The 17,606-nt window shown below is 39.5% G+C and overlaps 2 protein-coding genes across 2 annotated transcripts; both read right to left on the bottom strand.

Annotated features, from left to right (window-relative positions):
- Positions 1-1,944: 1,944 nt before the first annotated feature.
- On the bottom strand, positions 1,945-2,874 carry LOC128491690 (olfactory receptor 6B1-like). The gene has a single exon (XM_053464003.1). The coding sequence runs from the start codon at positions 2,872-2,874 to the stop codon at positions 1,945-1,947; it is 930 nt and encodes a 309-aa protein (XP_053319978.1).
- Positions 2,875-7,891: 5,017 nt separating this feature from the next.
- On the bottom strand, positions 7,892-16,613 carry LOC128491689 (olfactory receptor 10A6-like). The gene is made up of 2 exons (XM_053464002.1): positions 15,832-16,613; positions 7,892-8,096 (listed from the first exon to the last, which is right to left on the bottom strand). The coding sequence occupies exons 1-2, from the start codon at positions 16,611-16,613 to the stop codon at positions 7,892-7,894; spliced, it is 987 nt and encodes a 328-aa protein (XP_053319977.1).
- Between the last annotated feature and the right edge of the window lie 993 nt (positions 16,614-17,606).

Raw genomic sequence — 17,606 nt, 5'->3', positions numbered from 1 at the left:
ACTTTATTTAACGGCACATACACACTTTTTAAGCTTTGTCTTTATTCATTTTTAGGTCAACAAAGAATACAAACAAAAAGAGGTAAGAAAAATGTACCGGTTGCTTTAAGAGATTAGAGTTGAGTCCATTGAACAGAGGTAAGCGTAATGTACCAGTCATAGCAAGTCAGTCCAAGTATTTTGATCCCAATACTTGCAGTATGTGTGAAGAACCTAAGGAGCACCAACTTCTGGCACTCAACTTTTTTTTGTAGTAATTTATCCACGGATCTCCGCATAGGGGTAAGCGAAGGACACAAATGTGCCCCTTTCCCCACACACCGTCCAACAACTCACAGGAGAGTTAGGGTACATACTTTGTCTGACTGACATGCCGTACCGGTTGAATATTCTGGCTGGAGCATCTGATCCTCTTAGGTTACAAACTGTGTGTCACGAACCGAGGACACAAGTTGATAAGGAGCCCAGGTGCAGGGGATACGAGGGGCTCTGTCTGAACCCCAAGATGCATGATGGCTTGGGGTTGGTACAGACAGGCGTCGGAAATAAACCACAGACAGGAGATGCAGATTAAGAGTTGTATTGTAGATGAACAACAATATATCAACAAGGAAAGTCTCTTGGCTGAAAGCCCGCTGTATGGGGCACACTCGGCAGGAAGCCCTCGGGATGGGGCACACACGGCAGGAAGCCCTCGGGATGGGGCATACATGGCAGGAAGCCCTCGGGTTGGGGCACACACGGCAGGAAGCCCTCGGGTTGGGGCACACACGGCAGGAAGCCCTCGGCATGGGGCATACACGGCAGGAAGCCCTCGGGTTGGGGCACACACGGCAGGAAGCCCTCGGGATGGGGCACACACGGCAGGAAGCCCTAGGGATGGGGCACACACGGCAGGAAGCCCTCGGGATGGGGCACACACGGCAGGAAGCCCTCGGGTTGGGGCACACACGGCAGGAAGCCCTCGGGTTGGGGCACACACGGCAGGAAGCCCTCGGGATGGGGCACACACGGCAGGAAGCCCTCGGGATGGGGCATACACGGCAGGAAGCCCTCGGGTTGGGGCACACACGGCAGGAAGCCCTCGGGTTGGGGCACACACAGCAGGAAGCCCTCGGGTTGGGGCACACACGGCAGGAAGCCCTCTTGCAGGGCACACGGCACGACTAGAAACCCTCTTGCAGGGCACACGACTAGAAGCCCTCTTCCAGGGCACACGGCACGGCTAGAAGCCCTCTTCCAGGGCACACGGCAGGTTGCCCACTTGCAGGGCACACGGCAGGTTGCCCACTTGCAGGGTACTAGACTTGGGAGTCCTCTTAGTGGGGCGCTGGCCGCAACTCAGGAACACGGCAGGTTGCCCACTTGCAGGGAACACGGCAGGTTGCCCACTTGCAGGTTACTCGACTTGGGAGTCCACTTAGTGGGGCGCTGGCCGCAACTCAGGAACACGGCAGGTTGCCCACTTGCAGGGTACTCGACTTGGGAGTCCACTTAGTGGGGCGCTGGCCGCAACTCAGGAACACGGCAGGATCTGGAACAAGGCAGGTACTGGAACAAGGCAGGTACTGGAACAAGGCAGGTACTGGAACAAGGCAGGTACAGGAACAAGGCAGGTACAGGAACAAGGCAGGTACAGGAACAAGGCAGGTACAGGAACAAGGCAGGTAGTCCTCTAACTTCAATGTCAAGGCCCAGACTGCAGGGCTGGGCAGGTTTATAAAGGCTGACTTGATCAGGTAAGCAACTGCAGCTGGACCTGATAACCAGTCTGAGTGGTTCTGAATGGCAAGGGCGGCCACTAGTGGCTGGAAACGTAAAATGAATGGCACAAAGTTTAACCAAGTCCATACAGCGAAGGGTGAACATTACACTGTGTCTCATGATTTCTTCCCTGGAAACAACCTACCCAGCCCTTCCTCACATTTGATTACTTTTCCACTATTATTTTTTTTGTGTTAGAGCTAATAAACATTTTATCAGTGCATTTTTGATTTCTTGATTCCTAAAACTGTATATAATTGGGTTAAAAAATGGGGTTCCCATAGTATATAAAAGAGAAATAACTTTATTGATGTTAAATAGTTGACCTTTGGATGGTGTCATGTAAACTATTATTATAGTCCCGTAATATGTGCTAACTACAATTAAATGAGAGCTGCAGGTGGAGAAGAACTTCTTTGTCCCACCAGGGGAAGATATTCCAAAAATTGTTTTAAAAATTGAGACGTATGTGAAAACAATGAAGAAAAAAGGAACTACAGCCAAGGGTATGGCCATCACAAAGTCTGCTTTTTCCACAATAGAATTTTTAGAACAAGATAATTGAACAACAGGAGCCAAATCACAAAAATAGTGGTCAATAAAAGGAGGTTCACAGAATTGTATGTCATTTATGAGAAAAACAAGGACTAACACTATCAGAAACGAAAATATCCAAGACCAAAGAGCCAGTTTGACCTGAAGATCAAAGTCCATGATGGAGGTGTAATGTAATGGGCGGCAGATGGCTAAATATCGGTCGTAGGACATCACGGTGAGAAGAAGACACTCTGTAGCAACTGTGGCAGCAAAAAAGTAAAACTGTACAATGCAACCAGTGATCGATATTGTGCTTCGCCCATTAAATATAACGTGGAGCATGTTGGGGACAATATTTGTGGTGAGCAGGATATCAGACAAGGATAACTGACTGAGGAAGAAATACATGGGGGCATTTAGACTCTGAACTTTTGCCACCAATATAACAATCAACAGGTTTCCTACTATTATCATGATGTAGATCACAAGGAACAGAACAAACAGAACATGATTAATCTGGGGAGGGTTCTGAAATCCCAAAAATATAAATTCTAACACCGCGGTCTTATTCATATCTACGACTTTGTAAAACAACAAGAGTGTAAAATATCTGGGACATCAATTGCTCCTCAGCTCTTCGGCCTCACCGGCATCTTACGGTAAATCCTTTGGGTTTGGAGAATTTAGTCCATATTGACTATTTCAGAAAAGAAAATTATTATTATTTTTCATGACGTTCATGAAATTATTCATATTTTACCCACCGGACTTTTAAAGTCACCAAAAACATTTTAACATGGGAGGCCAATGATATTTTACAGTAAGAACTCTACAGAATGAAATGGCAATGGAAAACTAAGATAATACATCCAAAATTGCCATTTTAACCATTAAAAATCTGTTGAACCAAAATGAAAATAAAAAGTGCTTAATGGTTTCTCCAATATTTAATTATTTATCTTTCTGCTAACATTTTAAATAGAGAGAGCAAAGATAGAGGTATTTGACCTGAAGCTTAAGCTGTCTTTAGATGGTCAAGGACTGTCGTCTCTGATGTCACAAACCTGATCTCAAGTTTAGATTCACAATACGTTTTCAAGAAACCCAGACGTTTTTGAATGAAATTCCTCATTCACAATATCTGTTCAAATTACCCAAACTCTCTAAAAGCAAAGAGACAAACTTGAATAATCCGTACAGGCGCTTGGTCCATATTAGCCCTGAAGAATCTGCTGGAACGCCATCATTAAAATGTGATTTAATATAAACTTATTTTACCCCTAAGAAAAGCAAGATTGCTATTCAAATTTATATTTTCGGCAATTTTTTTACATTTTTTGTTTTTGCAGTTAGAGGAAGGAAATGGACAAACGAAGGAAATGCGCAGATCTTCCCAAGTCTTGTGTGGTTTCCATTTATTTCTTGAGTCCTTCAATGAGGCAAATTAGCAGATGCGCTGTTCAGAATCATGAAAAAAAGATTCTTGCCAAGTGAAGAATATTATTGGATTCTTGAAATATTGAGTACCCTAAATGGCAAAAAAAGAAAGAAAAAAAAAAGAAAAGAAAAAAAGAACTTTGTGATCTCACATGCATTAAATGTCTAAAAACGTGGAAATCTTAAATCGATTTTTTTAACAAATTTATAAACACAAAATTATAACACAAAATTATAAAATATTTTAATTCAAGTGGTGAAAAGAAAAAATAGTATTTATTACATTTCCTGTATCTGATTTTCTCCAAGTAGGTCAACACTTGCAATGTATCCTCATTGATGACATAATATTATTCATAATGATGTCCTCTGCCTTCTGGAAAAAGACTTTTGAAGGGAATTTTTTTGTGAATATCCTATTATAATACATAAATAAATATATGAATCACTCACCTGTATTCTCAGTGAAGGGATCAGCTCACTTTGTATGAATCTTAAGTCCAGTGACAGGGTTAACAATCTCTTCTTTATATCTTTATATATATACTAAAAAGCAAGAAGTAAGAGAACCCAAGGGGGACTATTGTTCGGAGATTTTCGGATGGCACCCTTGTGTGCGGTTAGAATAGACTTTAGGAGTAAATCCCTGGAAGAATTCATTATAATCTTTAAAAAAAATGAAGTAACTTGTGGAATTATAACTTCACGAATCGACAACAGCCTACATTTTTTATGTATTATACTTTTTTACTTTTTAGGTATCACCATTGTCAGTATTTGATACACACTTACCTTTTGAGTGCACACTAACAATTCATTTTATATATATATATTAAAACAATTAAATATGGCAGTAAAAAGTTTACTCATTTGATACCGCAAGTAGTTTGGCTTTGTATGAATTTTAATGAGCAGGGGTCCTTTCGATTTGCGTTTCGTTGGTATTTGCATTGAAGGCAATATTTCCTCTTGCCCTCCCCCCATCCTTTATGCTAAGGGATTATGGGTACAATTGTGTACAGCTCTCCACTCATGCCCTATCTCAATGAGAAATGGGTTTGGGATTAAGGAATTCCTAGATGGGCTTCCCATGTTGTGATTGGATAGTTTAAAGGGGCTTTCTAGTGCTAAAGAAAGGAAGCATGTTAAATCCCTGTGCTCCTGATTTGTGGTTGTGGCAGTCCACCAAGGAAGTTTAGTTGAGTGTCTTTGAGGTCCTCTAGCTTGCTGCTTCTGGGGAATATATAGTTTATGGGGTTTTTGATGAAATCATGTGTTCCTTAGATTGGTGTCTGCAGTGGGCCACCTAGAAAGGTAAGTGAGGTGTCTTTGAAATCCTCAGGTGATGTGCTTTTAAAGGGGGGGTTATTTAATGTTTAGGGGTAGGTTTACCTTAAAAAGCATGAGGTGAACCTTCCTTATTCAACTGGAAACAAAATAAAACCTCTTTGCACCCAATGATTTGAGGGTCTCTAGTGACATTCCACACACATGTGGTATCTAGGAGGAGAAGCCGGAGATCATTTTTCCTTTGCATTTTCTTTCTTGTTCCAGGTAGCCCAATGTGAAGCAGTCATTGCAGAACTTGACAGAAAGGTGGAAAGGCAAACCAAGAGCCCCCAAACTCCTGTGATCCTGTTAGAAATGTCAAAGTTTGACATACCCATGCATTATTTTTGCAACTTTACTTTGGGTTTCTTCTACACAGTAGGTGCCACTACTGAACAATGACTCAATTTTTAGTATGACTCAACACCCCCCATTACAAGAACACATTAAATATTTATTTTTTGTTTTATCCCTTCCATATTACAATTTAGCATAATATAGTTAATACTATTTATTAATAATTATTATTATTATCTTTTATTTAGTGCCAACAAATTACATAGCATGGCAAAAATTTAAATCTCTGCCTGTGAGCCTGTAATTTAGCCTTATGGTACTTTTACACAAAGTTCCTGGCTGTAATGGTGGGCTTTTGAGGGTCCCGCTCGCGAGCTTACTAAGGGAGTAGTATGGATAATTGAAATAAAGGAAGGGCGTAGTAACTGTCCTGTAGCAGTAATTAGGAATAAGTGGTTTCAAAAACTACTGGCTCAGAAGTTTTTGGGGTAGTGAAGGGTGGTTATATTTTTTTGGGGGCACTTAATTTTTTTTTGCATTTTTTAAATATATTTTTTATTTTTGGCACTGAGGATCTCTATTATATTTTATGAATGCAAGTGATTTCACAGTAACATCGCCGTGTTCCATAAGAGAGGGAAACAACATTGGAACCTCATCTTAGACCAAGAACAGACATTGCGAAAATACTCTGCCATAAATGACGGTAGCTACTCAGGAAAGGTATCACCATTTTTTTTTGGTCTCTGGCACTATTACAGAGGAGACTTCTCCATCAGCTTATAAGACTGATCCCAACCATAAGTGCCATCTGGGGCATAAAATACATGGCAAGCCTCTTCTGCATAATGAGACCTTACCAGCATGGCGTAGATGATATCCTTCAAGGGGCAGTGATCCAGGGACCCACATCTGGACATACCTTGAATAACCTAAGGCGAGAAAAAGAATATGGGATCCTGATCTCAGGCGAGAACAAACAGTGCTGAAATATCGTCCCTTGTAGAAAGGTATCTATTCATGTGGGGCAACACCTTTCTATTTTGCTCACTTGCACCATTAGAGTGGAGACCTCTTCATTAGCATATCACACTAGTCCCACCCATAAGGTCTATCCAAACTCCAAATGCAATGCAAGCCTCCTCTGCACGAGAAATACATGTACATTTCAGCCTTTCATAGAGCTTATCAGTGTGGCATGGCTGATACCCCTCTAAGTGCAGTGAGGCCAGAACAAGAACGGACACTGCAGAAATAGCCAGCCCTATGTTAACATACCTAACAAGGGCATCATCAGAGGTTCTTGGCTGTCAGTGCTGGAACCTCAGGTCAGGGCGGGGGCATCTCGGTATGTCCCTTCCTTAAGTGGCATTTGGTTATGGTACCTGGATTGCTTGGCAAGCTTGGGTGTTTATTGTATATATTTACAATTTATATGTTGGTGTTTGAGTCATTGTCCTTGTTAACGCACCGATGTTTATTGTTTCAGGTTTTGGCGTGACAATGACTGTAATAAATACAATTGGCTGTGGCCTTTTCTCATCCATATTTATGGTGTGCGGGGTCATTATTGGGGGTTTTTAATGGGGAGTTAAGCCTAGCCCGGAAGATCGAAGCTACAACAGTCAATTAAAATATTCCTCCTCCACCACCAGCCATAAGCCAGGGTAATTTAATGATGGGTATATAAAAAAAGGCATCAAGAGAGGATCCAAAGTGAATACAGTATGTTTATCAATCTGTACAAAGCAAGGAAAAAAAAAAAAGCATACCCCAGCATCAAGTGCACCAGCAGGCCAATGCTAGAGGCCACTTTAACAGCCTTATGACCAGAAACCCAAGCTTTCCTTCTCTCGCACATGGGCACTTGATCTTAGCCAAAAGCAACAGTATGCATTTTAGCCTCTCATGTACCTTATTAATATGGGACATATCCCTCAGGTTCAGTGAGCCAGGGACCCATGTCTAGGCATGCCTTTAATAACATAATGCGAGAAAACATGTGAGCCTCATCTCAAATCAAGAACGGCGAGTGTTGAAATAGCCTGCCCTATGGGAACAGACTGACACCCTTTTTTTTTTGCTCACTTGTACGATTACAGAGAAGAATTGACCATTAGCATATCATACTGGCCCCACCCATCAGGGCAGTCCAAACAAAATATGCATGAGAAGCCTCCCTTGCACAAGAAATACAGCAACCACAGACAAATGTCTCAGGCTCTCTTAGGCCTCATTAGAGGTGCATGGCTGGTATACCTCTACGTGCAGTGAGCCAGGGACCCACGTCTGAATATAAACTGAATAAGACGAGAAAACAACATGGGAGCCTTTACTCAGACTGAAAACGGACAGTGCTGAAATAGCCCACCCTATAGGAGGGGACCTGCTTGGGAGGGGCATCACCGTTCTTTTGCTCAGGTGTACCATTACAGTGGAACCCTCTTTAGCATATCAGACTGGTCCAACCCATCAGGCATTGCAAGCCTCCCTTGCATGAGAAATACAGCAATCACAGATGTATGTTTTAGCCTCTCATAAGCCGTGTCAGTGTTGTATGGCTGATATCTCTCGACATGCAGCGATCCAGAGACCCATGTCTGGCCATACCCTGAATAATCTCAGTCTGAGAACGGACAGTGCTGAAACAGCCTTCCCTATAGGGACTATTGCTCGGAGAGTTTCGGATGACACCCTTGTGTGCGGTTAGAATAGACTTTAGGAGTAAATCCCTGGAGGAATTCATTATAATCTTTAAAAAAAATTAAGTAACTTGTGGAGTCATAATTTCAAAAATCTACAATGGCTTATATGTTTTGAAATATTATATTTAATTTTATTTTTTTAGATATCACCACAGTCAGTTTGAGCACATAGCTCCAACAAGTAGACTTACGTATTTGGATTCATAGAACTTTTTATGAAATTCGTTCATTAATATTTATGTCTGGAAATGAGGAGTGGTTCTAAGAAAACAAATGAAAATGAAGCACAGAGCTTGACCTTTTCACTTGCTTTTCTTTGGGTGGGTTTTCACTCTCTCTTTTACACTCTCTGATGCTCTCTCACACTCTCACTCAATGTTTCCCTACCTCCTCTGCCAACCGCTTCCATGTCCCAGTCTCCTTTTTTACTACTCTGCTTCTTGTCCTGCTTCTTCTTGTTCTTCTGTTTTCTTTCTTGTTTTGGGTATCTCTGCTTTTGCCAAAGAGCGGAGCCTTGGTGCTCACTATGGGCACAACATCACTCCTGCTTGTAGGAATCAAGGAGAGCCTGTCCCTGTGATGCAGTGTGGCTCTGTCCTTCTATGAAAGAACAACAGATACAGAAAACCCTACTTCTTCTGCCTTGGTCCACTTAGAAAACATCCAAAACAAGTGTGGAGCTACAGTGCGCCCCACAATGACCTGACCTCTTTCTATTTCCCCAGTCGGAGCAGCGGGTGTGTAAGAAAGCTATGCCGTTTTGTGTAAGCACCCTCAGAGGCCTGAATAACACAACAGATTGTGGGGAGAAAGTCGAAAGAGAAGAAAGAAATATGAAGAAAGCAGAAGAAAGAAAAAAGAAGGCAGACTAAAATAAGAACAAGAAGAGGCAAGAGAAATGGAGCTGCAGAGAATTAAGTGGGGATATGGAAGCAGTTTGCAGAGAGAATAGGGCGAAAGTGTGAGACAGCATGAGAGAGAGAGTGAGAGAGTGTAAATGAGGGTGAGTGATAACAATTGTAATTTCTTCTGAACTGAAAGAGCAGAAAAATAAATTCCTTGTCCGAAAATGAAGTTTGAAAAATAAAATGTGCTTGGTCCAAGTTTGACCCCATAACTTCCGGGATACATGCCCGATTACAGGAATACATTATATACATATTTTTTTTGTTCTAGATGGCCACATCCATCCCTTACATATTACCTTATATTGTAAAACATTTAATATTACTGACTCAAGGGTTTTTGGGGTCGTGAATTATATATATTTTTTTAAATGGTAAGGCACATTTTTTTTATATTGAGTTCCTCTATTACATCTTATGGATGCCAGTGATGTCACAGTGACATCACTGTGCTCCCTAAGAAACCCCTGGAGTCCTCAGCAAAAGGGGTGCATGGCCCTGCAGGACCTTAAGGAGGGATGTCCAGGCCAGAGAGAGTGACATGGTGCTAGGACTCTTTTGACAGTGCACCTGTCCCTCCTTTTGAAATTGTTTTTCTGTGGTTTCAGGGATTAAATGGTGTGGTTGAAGTGCTGCTACCAGGGATCCCTAGAACTAATTTGAGGGGATAGGGGCAAGTCATGCGTTAAGTGTTAGAGGTTAGAATTATGACGCTCAGAAGCAAAGTTATGCAGAAAAGCCGTGTCTGTCAGCTCGACCTACTGTGTTTTTTGAAACCCCATTCTCTTGTTTGAATATGAGAACTTTAAGTGTTGCTAGTCATTGCGTGGCCACCTCGAAAAGGGTAGACAAAACCCAACAGGTTGCATCTTTTGAACACTAGGAAAAAAATCTGTATCCACTGTTCGGCATCCTGGGGCCACAATGGAAGTTGTGGTAAAGGGCCCTTCCCCATGTACCTATCCTACATTGGATCTAAATAACTGCCTTGGAAGACGTTACTGAATAGGTTAAATTAATGCTAATGTATGTGCACTTTTATTATTGAGCAAACAAATGTAGATTTGCACAAAATGAGCCAGTGGTATAGCAAGAAATACATTTTCTATGTTCCATAATATAAGAAACCTATAAGAGGCACACACCCCGCGCCATGCTTTCCTATCACCCTCATTTCATTCCTGATTGGGTAGATGTAGTTAAAATAGATATTGTGCCCTCAGGGCGCCACTTTGGGAAGCAGGGTGTTAAAATAAAGTCAGGCCCTGTGGAGGGGCTTAGATCCCATCATGTGCCCCCTTTGGCATGGAAAGGGTAGGTTTTAGAAAAAAAACAAAAACATACTCTTACTCTACCTACCCTAAGTCCTGCTGGTGTGGGGGGTCCAACCATACAACCTGTAAGAAGAAAAAAAAAAAAAACCTTTTCAAGTTCCTTTATTTATCTGACAACATTTGGTTCAAGGAAAGGGCCGTTAGAAGTAAACGTGTTCCTTGTAGGAGCTTACTGTTTACTCCTGGATCACCCTTGAAAGAATTTTTATATGGCCAGATAGAGTACATCATTTTTTATGCTCCAACCTCATTTTTTAATATCCTGTAGTTAAAAAAAATATTTGATTGTTCTTTTAAACCTCATTTATATTCAAAGTTTTTTTATTTATTTTTTTTACTTCAGAAATCTTTTTGTATTTGCTCCTTCCTGGAATTCTCTACACAATACAAGTCCCTAGTGTTCCAATAAGCGATGTATGACATGCATGAAACTGTATAAAAAAATCCCTGGAAACGGGGAAGAAACGTTCACTGTACTGTCTACAGGAAATGTGCGCGTTTGTCATCAGTCTCTGATTTAACATTCATTTTATCAATTATTGTATTTATTATGTGGAAAGGAAGGCTGCAATTTGTGGAACATCTTTTACTGAAACAGACCAAGTGCCGCTGAATGGTAGGTTCCCCTTTTTTTTTAATATCTGCCAATTTTTCCTTTTAAGAACCAGGAATAATAAGAGGATACCAAAGCCAAAACACTAATCCAAATACAAAATTATTTTACTTATAATTGATGTTTTTAGAAAATAACGAAAAAATAATTACCAAAATAAATCATTGTTTTATGGCACAAAAGAGTAACTACAAAGCTAGTGAAAGCCAGTGGAAAATAAAAGCAGACCTTTTGAAAGTAGGACACCCAACCTTTATAATAATAAAACTAGGTTTTAACATATGCATTTTATTGATATATAAGAATAAAAATGAATATTTGCCAAGGTTACCAATGATATTTAGAAAATGTAATACTCTTTTAGTTGTAATTTGGCTTTTATACTCTTTTTGTTTGCAACAAAAATAAATAAATGAAATCTTAACGAGCATTGTAAAAGCAGGACTTGCTTTTAATTGAGCTGAAGAAGTTCTTTTCGTAACACATAAAAAATGCAACAATGCAAAAAAAATCCTAAATTGATTCCTGAATTAATACTAGCAGCAGAATACCGAAATATCTCCTACTGAAAACACGCCTTGAAGAATCAGCTTATGCTTTTACCAATCCTCTTGACAATTTAACTAATTCTAAATAAATCTCCCGTAAAAAAAAAACCCCATCTACATACATGCTTACAAATACATAACCGTTTTTATTTCTTGGTTTTATTCCATTAAAGGTTTATGAGAGCTAAACTCGAATGATACTGTCTTTGAATTTTATAGACTAGCTGTTTTGAAATGTTCATAATTAAATTTGAGACATTAATATAAATAAATGCAATTTGCAATTAGTTCATAAATGTTAACATTCATATCAAGACGTTAAATGAATACAAATACGCAGCAGCGTACCTAGAGTATTTGGCACCTGGGGCGGATCCTGTATGTGGCACCCCCCCCCACCACACACACACACTTTAAAACTGCATAGCTTTTATTGTTAGGCAAACATTGACAGGGGTACAGCATAACACCTATCACTATATACTAAGGCCCACATTGACTGGAGTACAGCATAACACCTATTACTTTATACTGAGGCTGACATTGACGGTGGTACAGCATAACTCCTATCGTTATATACTGAGGCAAACAGTGACGGTGGTTCAGCATAACTTTTATCATTATATACTGAGGCAAACATTGACAGTGGTACAGGATAACTGTTATCATTATATACTGAGGCAAAAATGAAAATTCTGGACCAAAACCGACAATTCAGCATTCACTTGGCCGAAACCGAAAATGACCCCCCCCACCTTTAAAAACAACAAAAAACACTTTTATTAAAAGTAACACACCAAAATTAGACAAATAAATCAATAACAATATATATATATATATATATATATATATATATATATATATTTATAATTGTTAACTGGTTGCCTGGACATGATAGGAGTGTGATTGCTGTTAGCAATTATATATATATATATATATATATATATATATATATATATATATATATATATATATATATATATATATATATTGTAATTTAATTTTTTCTGTCCAATTTTGTTCTTGTTTAGGAATACAGGTCTTTCATTTAAAACATTTTTTATTATGATTATATTATTTAGACAGCTCATTTTTAGTCTTGGAATTGGAACGCCAGAATTAGAATGAACATAGTTTCAATCATTAAAGACGTCTGGATGTTGCATTAATTATAGCTTGAGCAAAGGTCAACAGCATGTTCACTGCGTAAAAAAAAGTTTAATCTACAAAATTAAGTCCATTTTTTGGTAAAAAATAAAAATAAATGTTATATATTTGTATTTAACATGTTTGTAGGTGTTCCTAAGCCCCTACATTTTTTCAGCTTTAATATTTGTTATTTTATTTATTTATTATGAAGCTTTAGCCCAAATTTCAGTTCATAAAATTTTAATTAAAGGCATATTGTTTTTTTTATGATTGAAAGGAGGTTCTTTTACATACACATATTTTCTATTATAATTCTATATTTATGACATTTAATATTTGAGTTTTTTTTCTCTTGAATTTCTAAAATTATTTTTGGCTATGTATTTGCTGTTAACATAGACTGTATAGACTGTACATTTGCATAATATTAAACCATGTGAACAATGTGTTAGTCCCTAAAAAAAAGGTTGTTTTATTTAAACAAATAAATAGTAGGACTGAATTATTAATGTTAATTAATAAGCAACACGGATCTATGGATTACTCAAGTTATCCACTGTTCTTTTGAATAGGAAATGTATGAAGCAAATCAAACAAAAGTCACAGAATTCACCATGTTGGGATTTCATAATCTACCGATTTTAAAGCCTTTGATGTTTTTTCTCTTCCTTTTGATATACATCTTAATATTAACAGTAAACCTGATGATTATTATCCTGGTGGCAAAGGCTGAGAACCTTAAATCTCCCATGTATTTCTTCCTTTGTCAGTTATCAATGACAGATATCCTTCTTACCACAGATATAGTCCCTTACCTCCTCCACGTTACCATTAATGGTGAAACCACGATATCTCTCACCGGATGCATCACTCAACTTTTCATTTATGGCGTTTCAGCATCTGGCGAGTGTCTTCTTCTCACAGTGATGTCCTACGACCGATATTTGGCCATCTGTCAGCCACTGCGTTATGCCTCTGTCATGGATCCAAGACTTCGCTTCCAACTAGTGTTTTGGGCTTGGTTTTTACCATTTTTGGCGATGTTAATTATTGTTATCTTTGTAAGCAAGTTACAATTCTGCGGCCCCAGAGTAATTGACCATTACTTCTGTGATCTTGGTCCTGTTCTAGAGTTGTCTTGCTCAAATTATAACATCCCTGAGCTCGTAGACTTCGTTGCAGCCATTCTTTTTGTTTTAGCTCCTTTTTTCTTCATCCTTTTTACTTATACCTATATCTTTATCACCATCTTTGGAATTTCCTCTACTGGCGGGAAGAAGAAATCTTTCTCCACCTGTAGCTCCCATTTGATTGTTGTGAGCACATACTATGGGACTCTAATGTCAATTTATATGGCCCCTTCCAAAGAACAGTCATCAAATATCAATAAAGTTATATCCATTCTATACACTATGGTAATCCCATTTTTTAACCCAATCGTTTACACTCTTAGGAACAAAGAGATTAAGAGAGCGCTGATGAAATTTCTCTCCGCCAATAAGAAAATATAAAATATTGCTTCAATGTATTTGTTCTTTTAACTCTGTCATTGATACAAATATGAGCCGGTCAATAATTGAAGTAATAATAAATTATATTTAGGTAAAATAAAGTAAAAGGATCTCAAAGTGAGCAATCTGCAATACAGGACATATAAAAAGGGAAACCCACAAAATAAACTTTTGAGAGAAATGTTGCCCATTTGCTTATTGAAAACACTTTTTTGTGTCAAACTAGGCATAAATGGTAAAAAATGATCTTTTGAGACCACATTATTTGTTATCGCTTAAATGTGTGACGTCACGCTGTAGACAGTGTCTATGATTGAGCCTTGTGTGTAACGTGTGAGACTATGATCTCTCTGTGCTACGGTCCTACTTGAATCAAATAAAGTTTGATGATTTTATGGATTTCCTTTATTGATTATTTGCATCGCTGGACAAGGTGCGCTGTTCCGCACACTCACTTGAATTTATTTATCATTACGGTGGGGAACACTGTTTATCAGCTGCCCTTCTGCTCCACACAAGGCGATTGTGTGTGGTGACCGAATCCTAGTTCTATGGTTTTCTGCTCCAGGAGCAAAGAAAAATATTGGAGATTGTCCCTGTGGTGAGTGCCAAGTCTCCTCCTTGACACAGAAGAGCTCCAGGAGGCTAAAATAATGCAGATGGATCCCCTGAGAAAAAGAACTGCAAAATGATGACCTGAAGAGGTTATATCACCCAGCCCTGCACTCAGGAAGGAACTCCGTGTGGTCAAACAACTGTGCTGGTAGCATTGAGCAGGAGTAGTTGACGCAGAGTCAAAATGATTTAGTTAGAATGCTGAAAATTGTAAATATGATGCCGTAAATGTTTTCGTAATAAATAAAGTTGTGGCATTTGATAAATAAATGCAATTCAATTTAAAATCCAATTTGTCTCAGTGTTTCATTGGTGTTCTTTATTTATTTTACAATGGGTTGAAGCAGATATACCCTTTTCTTCATGTACATTGATGACTTTGTGTGATCATCAAGCACTTCTGCATCATACTTGAGTCTACCTGTATTTTTGATTATTTTTTGCTTTTCATTACTTTAAAGAAATATATGCAAGATGACATGTTGACTTTCTCAAAGTCATTTGCATACCTGGGAACTTCTGGGCTCCGGCTACCTGGAGCCTTCCCTTGCAGGACGCCGGCCGGACGCCACACTGCCATCGGTGGGCGGTCCCGCTGACATCGGTGGGCGGTCCCGCTGACATCGGTGGGTGGTCCCGCTCACGTCGATGGCGTTTCCACTGACATCAGGGGAGTTCCTGCTGACGGCAGCGGGAAACACCCCCATTTAAAGGAAAAATGGGCAGAGAGCGGGGCGTTTCAAGACCCCGCTCCCACGACCCAGAGGATTCGGGTGTTGACCCGGAGAACCGGAGGAGCAGTGCTCACCCGGCAATCTCTGGGTCAAACCCAGGGGGAGTTCCCAGGTATGGTCATTTGGAACTGAACCCCGAAGGCAATGATACATTTAAAATACAAAGGACAGCACATAGGTAGATAGATGTCAATGTATAGGCTTTATTCTAAATCTTTTTTACACCATTCAAAATAAACTTTTCCAAATGCATTTTGATATCTTGATTCCTAAGACTGTATATAATTGGATTAAAAAATGGGCATAGTACTGTATATAGAAGAGATATCATTTTTTTAATATTAAATGATTGCCCTTTGGTGGGGGCAAGGTAAATTGTTATAAGAGTCCCATAGTAGACGCAGACGACAGTCAAATGAGAGCTGCAGGTGGAGAAGGCTTTCTGCCTCCCGGTGCTGGAGGAGATTCCAAGGATGGTGATAAAAATGGAAATATAAGTGAAAATAACTAAGGAGAATGGGACGGTCAGAGAAGGTACACCTAAGATAAAGTTTAAAAATTCAGCAAGAGTATGTTTTGTACAAGACAACTCTACAAGAGGAGCAAGATCACAGAAATAATGGTCAATGACATGACCACAGAACTGTAAAGACGAAAGTGGGGGTAGCATGATAAATGTTAGTATACATGCTAAAAGCCAAGAAAAAACAATTAGTTGGAAATAGAGCCTAAAATCCATGATGGACGTGTATCGCAGCGGGTGACAAATGGCCAAATACCGGTCGTAGGACATCACTGTGAGAAGGAAACACTCTGCACCTTCTGAAACAGAATAAAAGTACAGCTGAGTAATGCAGCCGGATACAAATATTAAGCTTCCTCCTGCCATTATGCCGTGGAGCATGTTGGGGACTATAATTGTGGATAGAAAGATATCGCACGCCGATAACTGAGTGAGAAAAAAATACATGGGAGATTTCAGCCTCTGAAACTTTGCCACCAATACAATAATCAGCAGGTTCCCGACTAACGTCAAGATGTAGATGGCAAGGAACAGAACAAACAGAACGGAGTTAAAAATCTCAGGATTCTGAAAACCCAACATAATGATCACCACCACTTTTGTCTGGTTCATTTTTGACAAATAAATGTAAAAAAAGTTAAATATACGATGGGATATTTACAAAATAATAACGTATGTCTCCTAAAGGCCAGGCTTTTGTTGCTCGTATTTTACCACTTTATATGTTTATAGAGAGGTTTCCTAGTGTGCTGCCATGATAAGTTTTTGCAGAAGAATCATATATGAAATTACATAAAAATTAAATTTGCTTGTTGCAAGTACAGACGACAGAGAGTTATCAAGATATAGTCATAGATGATGACCACAACCAAGTTATTCTCAGGTCATAGAAACATAGAATTTGATTGCGGTTAAGGACTGTTCAGCTCATTTTTTGTTTTCTCCTCCAAAACAGGATAAGAACAAGAAGTGTTAAAACCGGTGCTTCAGGATCTTGGGCTTGGAGATGTTGGAGATGTTGAGTGTTTATACAGGAGCTGCATAAAAAAAACAATTAGATCTATTCATTCATTTGTAAGTGCATGCGAGGTGACACTACAGCCAACTTTAGCATTCACAATAAAATTACTCAGAACCTACATACACTCAAGTGCATGAGAGTCAAGTTGAGAGGAGTTGAAAAAAGCTACCGGCTCGTAGGTTCATAGCCTGTGAATTGCCTGTGAGTTAGAACTCTGAGCTAGAAGTCCAAATCATACATTTTTATTTATATAGCGCCAACAGTTTATCCATCGCTTAATACAATCCATATATTCAAGGGGTCTGACAAGACAAGAATTGACAGACTAAGACAAACCAATACTTTAGGTGGAGAGAGCCCGGCTCACAAGCTTACGATCTTGAGGGAATAGGGTGACAAACATAAGGCACGGAGACGGTGAGAGGTAGTGTGGTGGTTGTATCAATGACAAGGAAGTTCTAGCAGCTAAGATGGTGCAAAGTGGGTTTTGAGAAGTTTCTGGAATGTCGGGAGGGAGGGTGAATGCTGAAGGTTCCTTGGGAGTAGATTCCAGAGATATGGGGCAGCTCGAGTGAAATCTTGTA

The sequence above is a fragment of the Spea bombifrons genome, chromosome 4 (genome assembly GCF_027358695.1).
Source record: "Spea bombifrons isolate aSpeBom1 chromosome 4, aSpeBom1.2.pri, whole genome shotgun sequence".
Classification (NCBI taxonomy): Eukaryota; Metazoa; Chordata; class Amphibia; order Anura; family Pelobatidae; genus Spea; species Spea bombifrons.
This window is presented reverse-complemented; position numbering and strand designations above follow the sequence as displayed.

What these genes read in the sequence shown, in the direction of transcription:
- LOC128491690 (XM_053464003.1), bottom strand. Translation starts at nt 2,874, where the DNA reads ATGAATAAGACCGCGGTGTTAGAATTTATATTTTTGGGATTTCAGAAC.
- LOC128491689 (XM_053464002.1), bottom strand. Translation starts at nt 16,613, where the DNA reads ATGAACCAGACAAAAGTGGTGGTGATCATTATGTTGGGTTTTCAGAAT. An exon ending in TACCTTGCCCCCACCAAAGG is followed by an intron (nt 8,097 to 15,831) that starts GCAATCATTTAA and finishes GAATTCCTCCAG; the next exon opens with GGATTTACTCCTAAAGTCTA.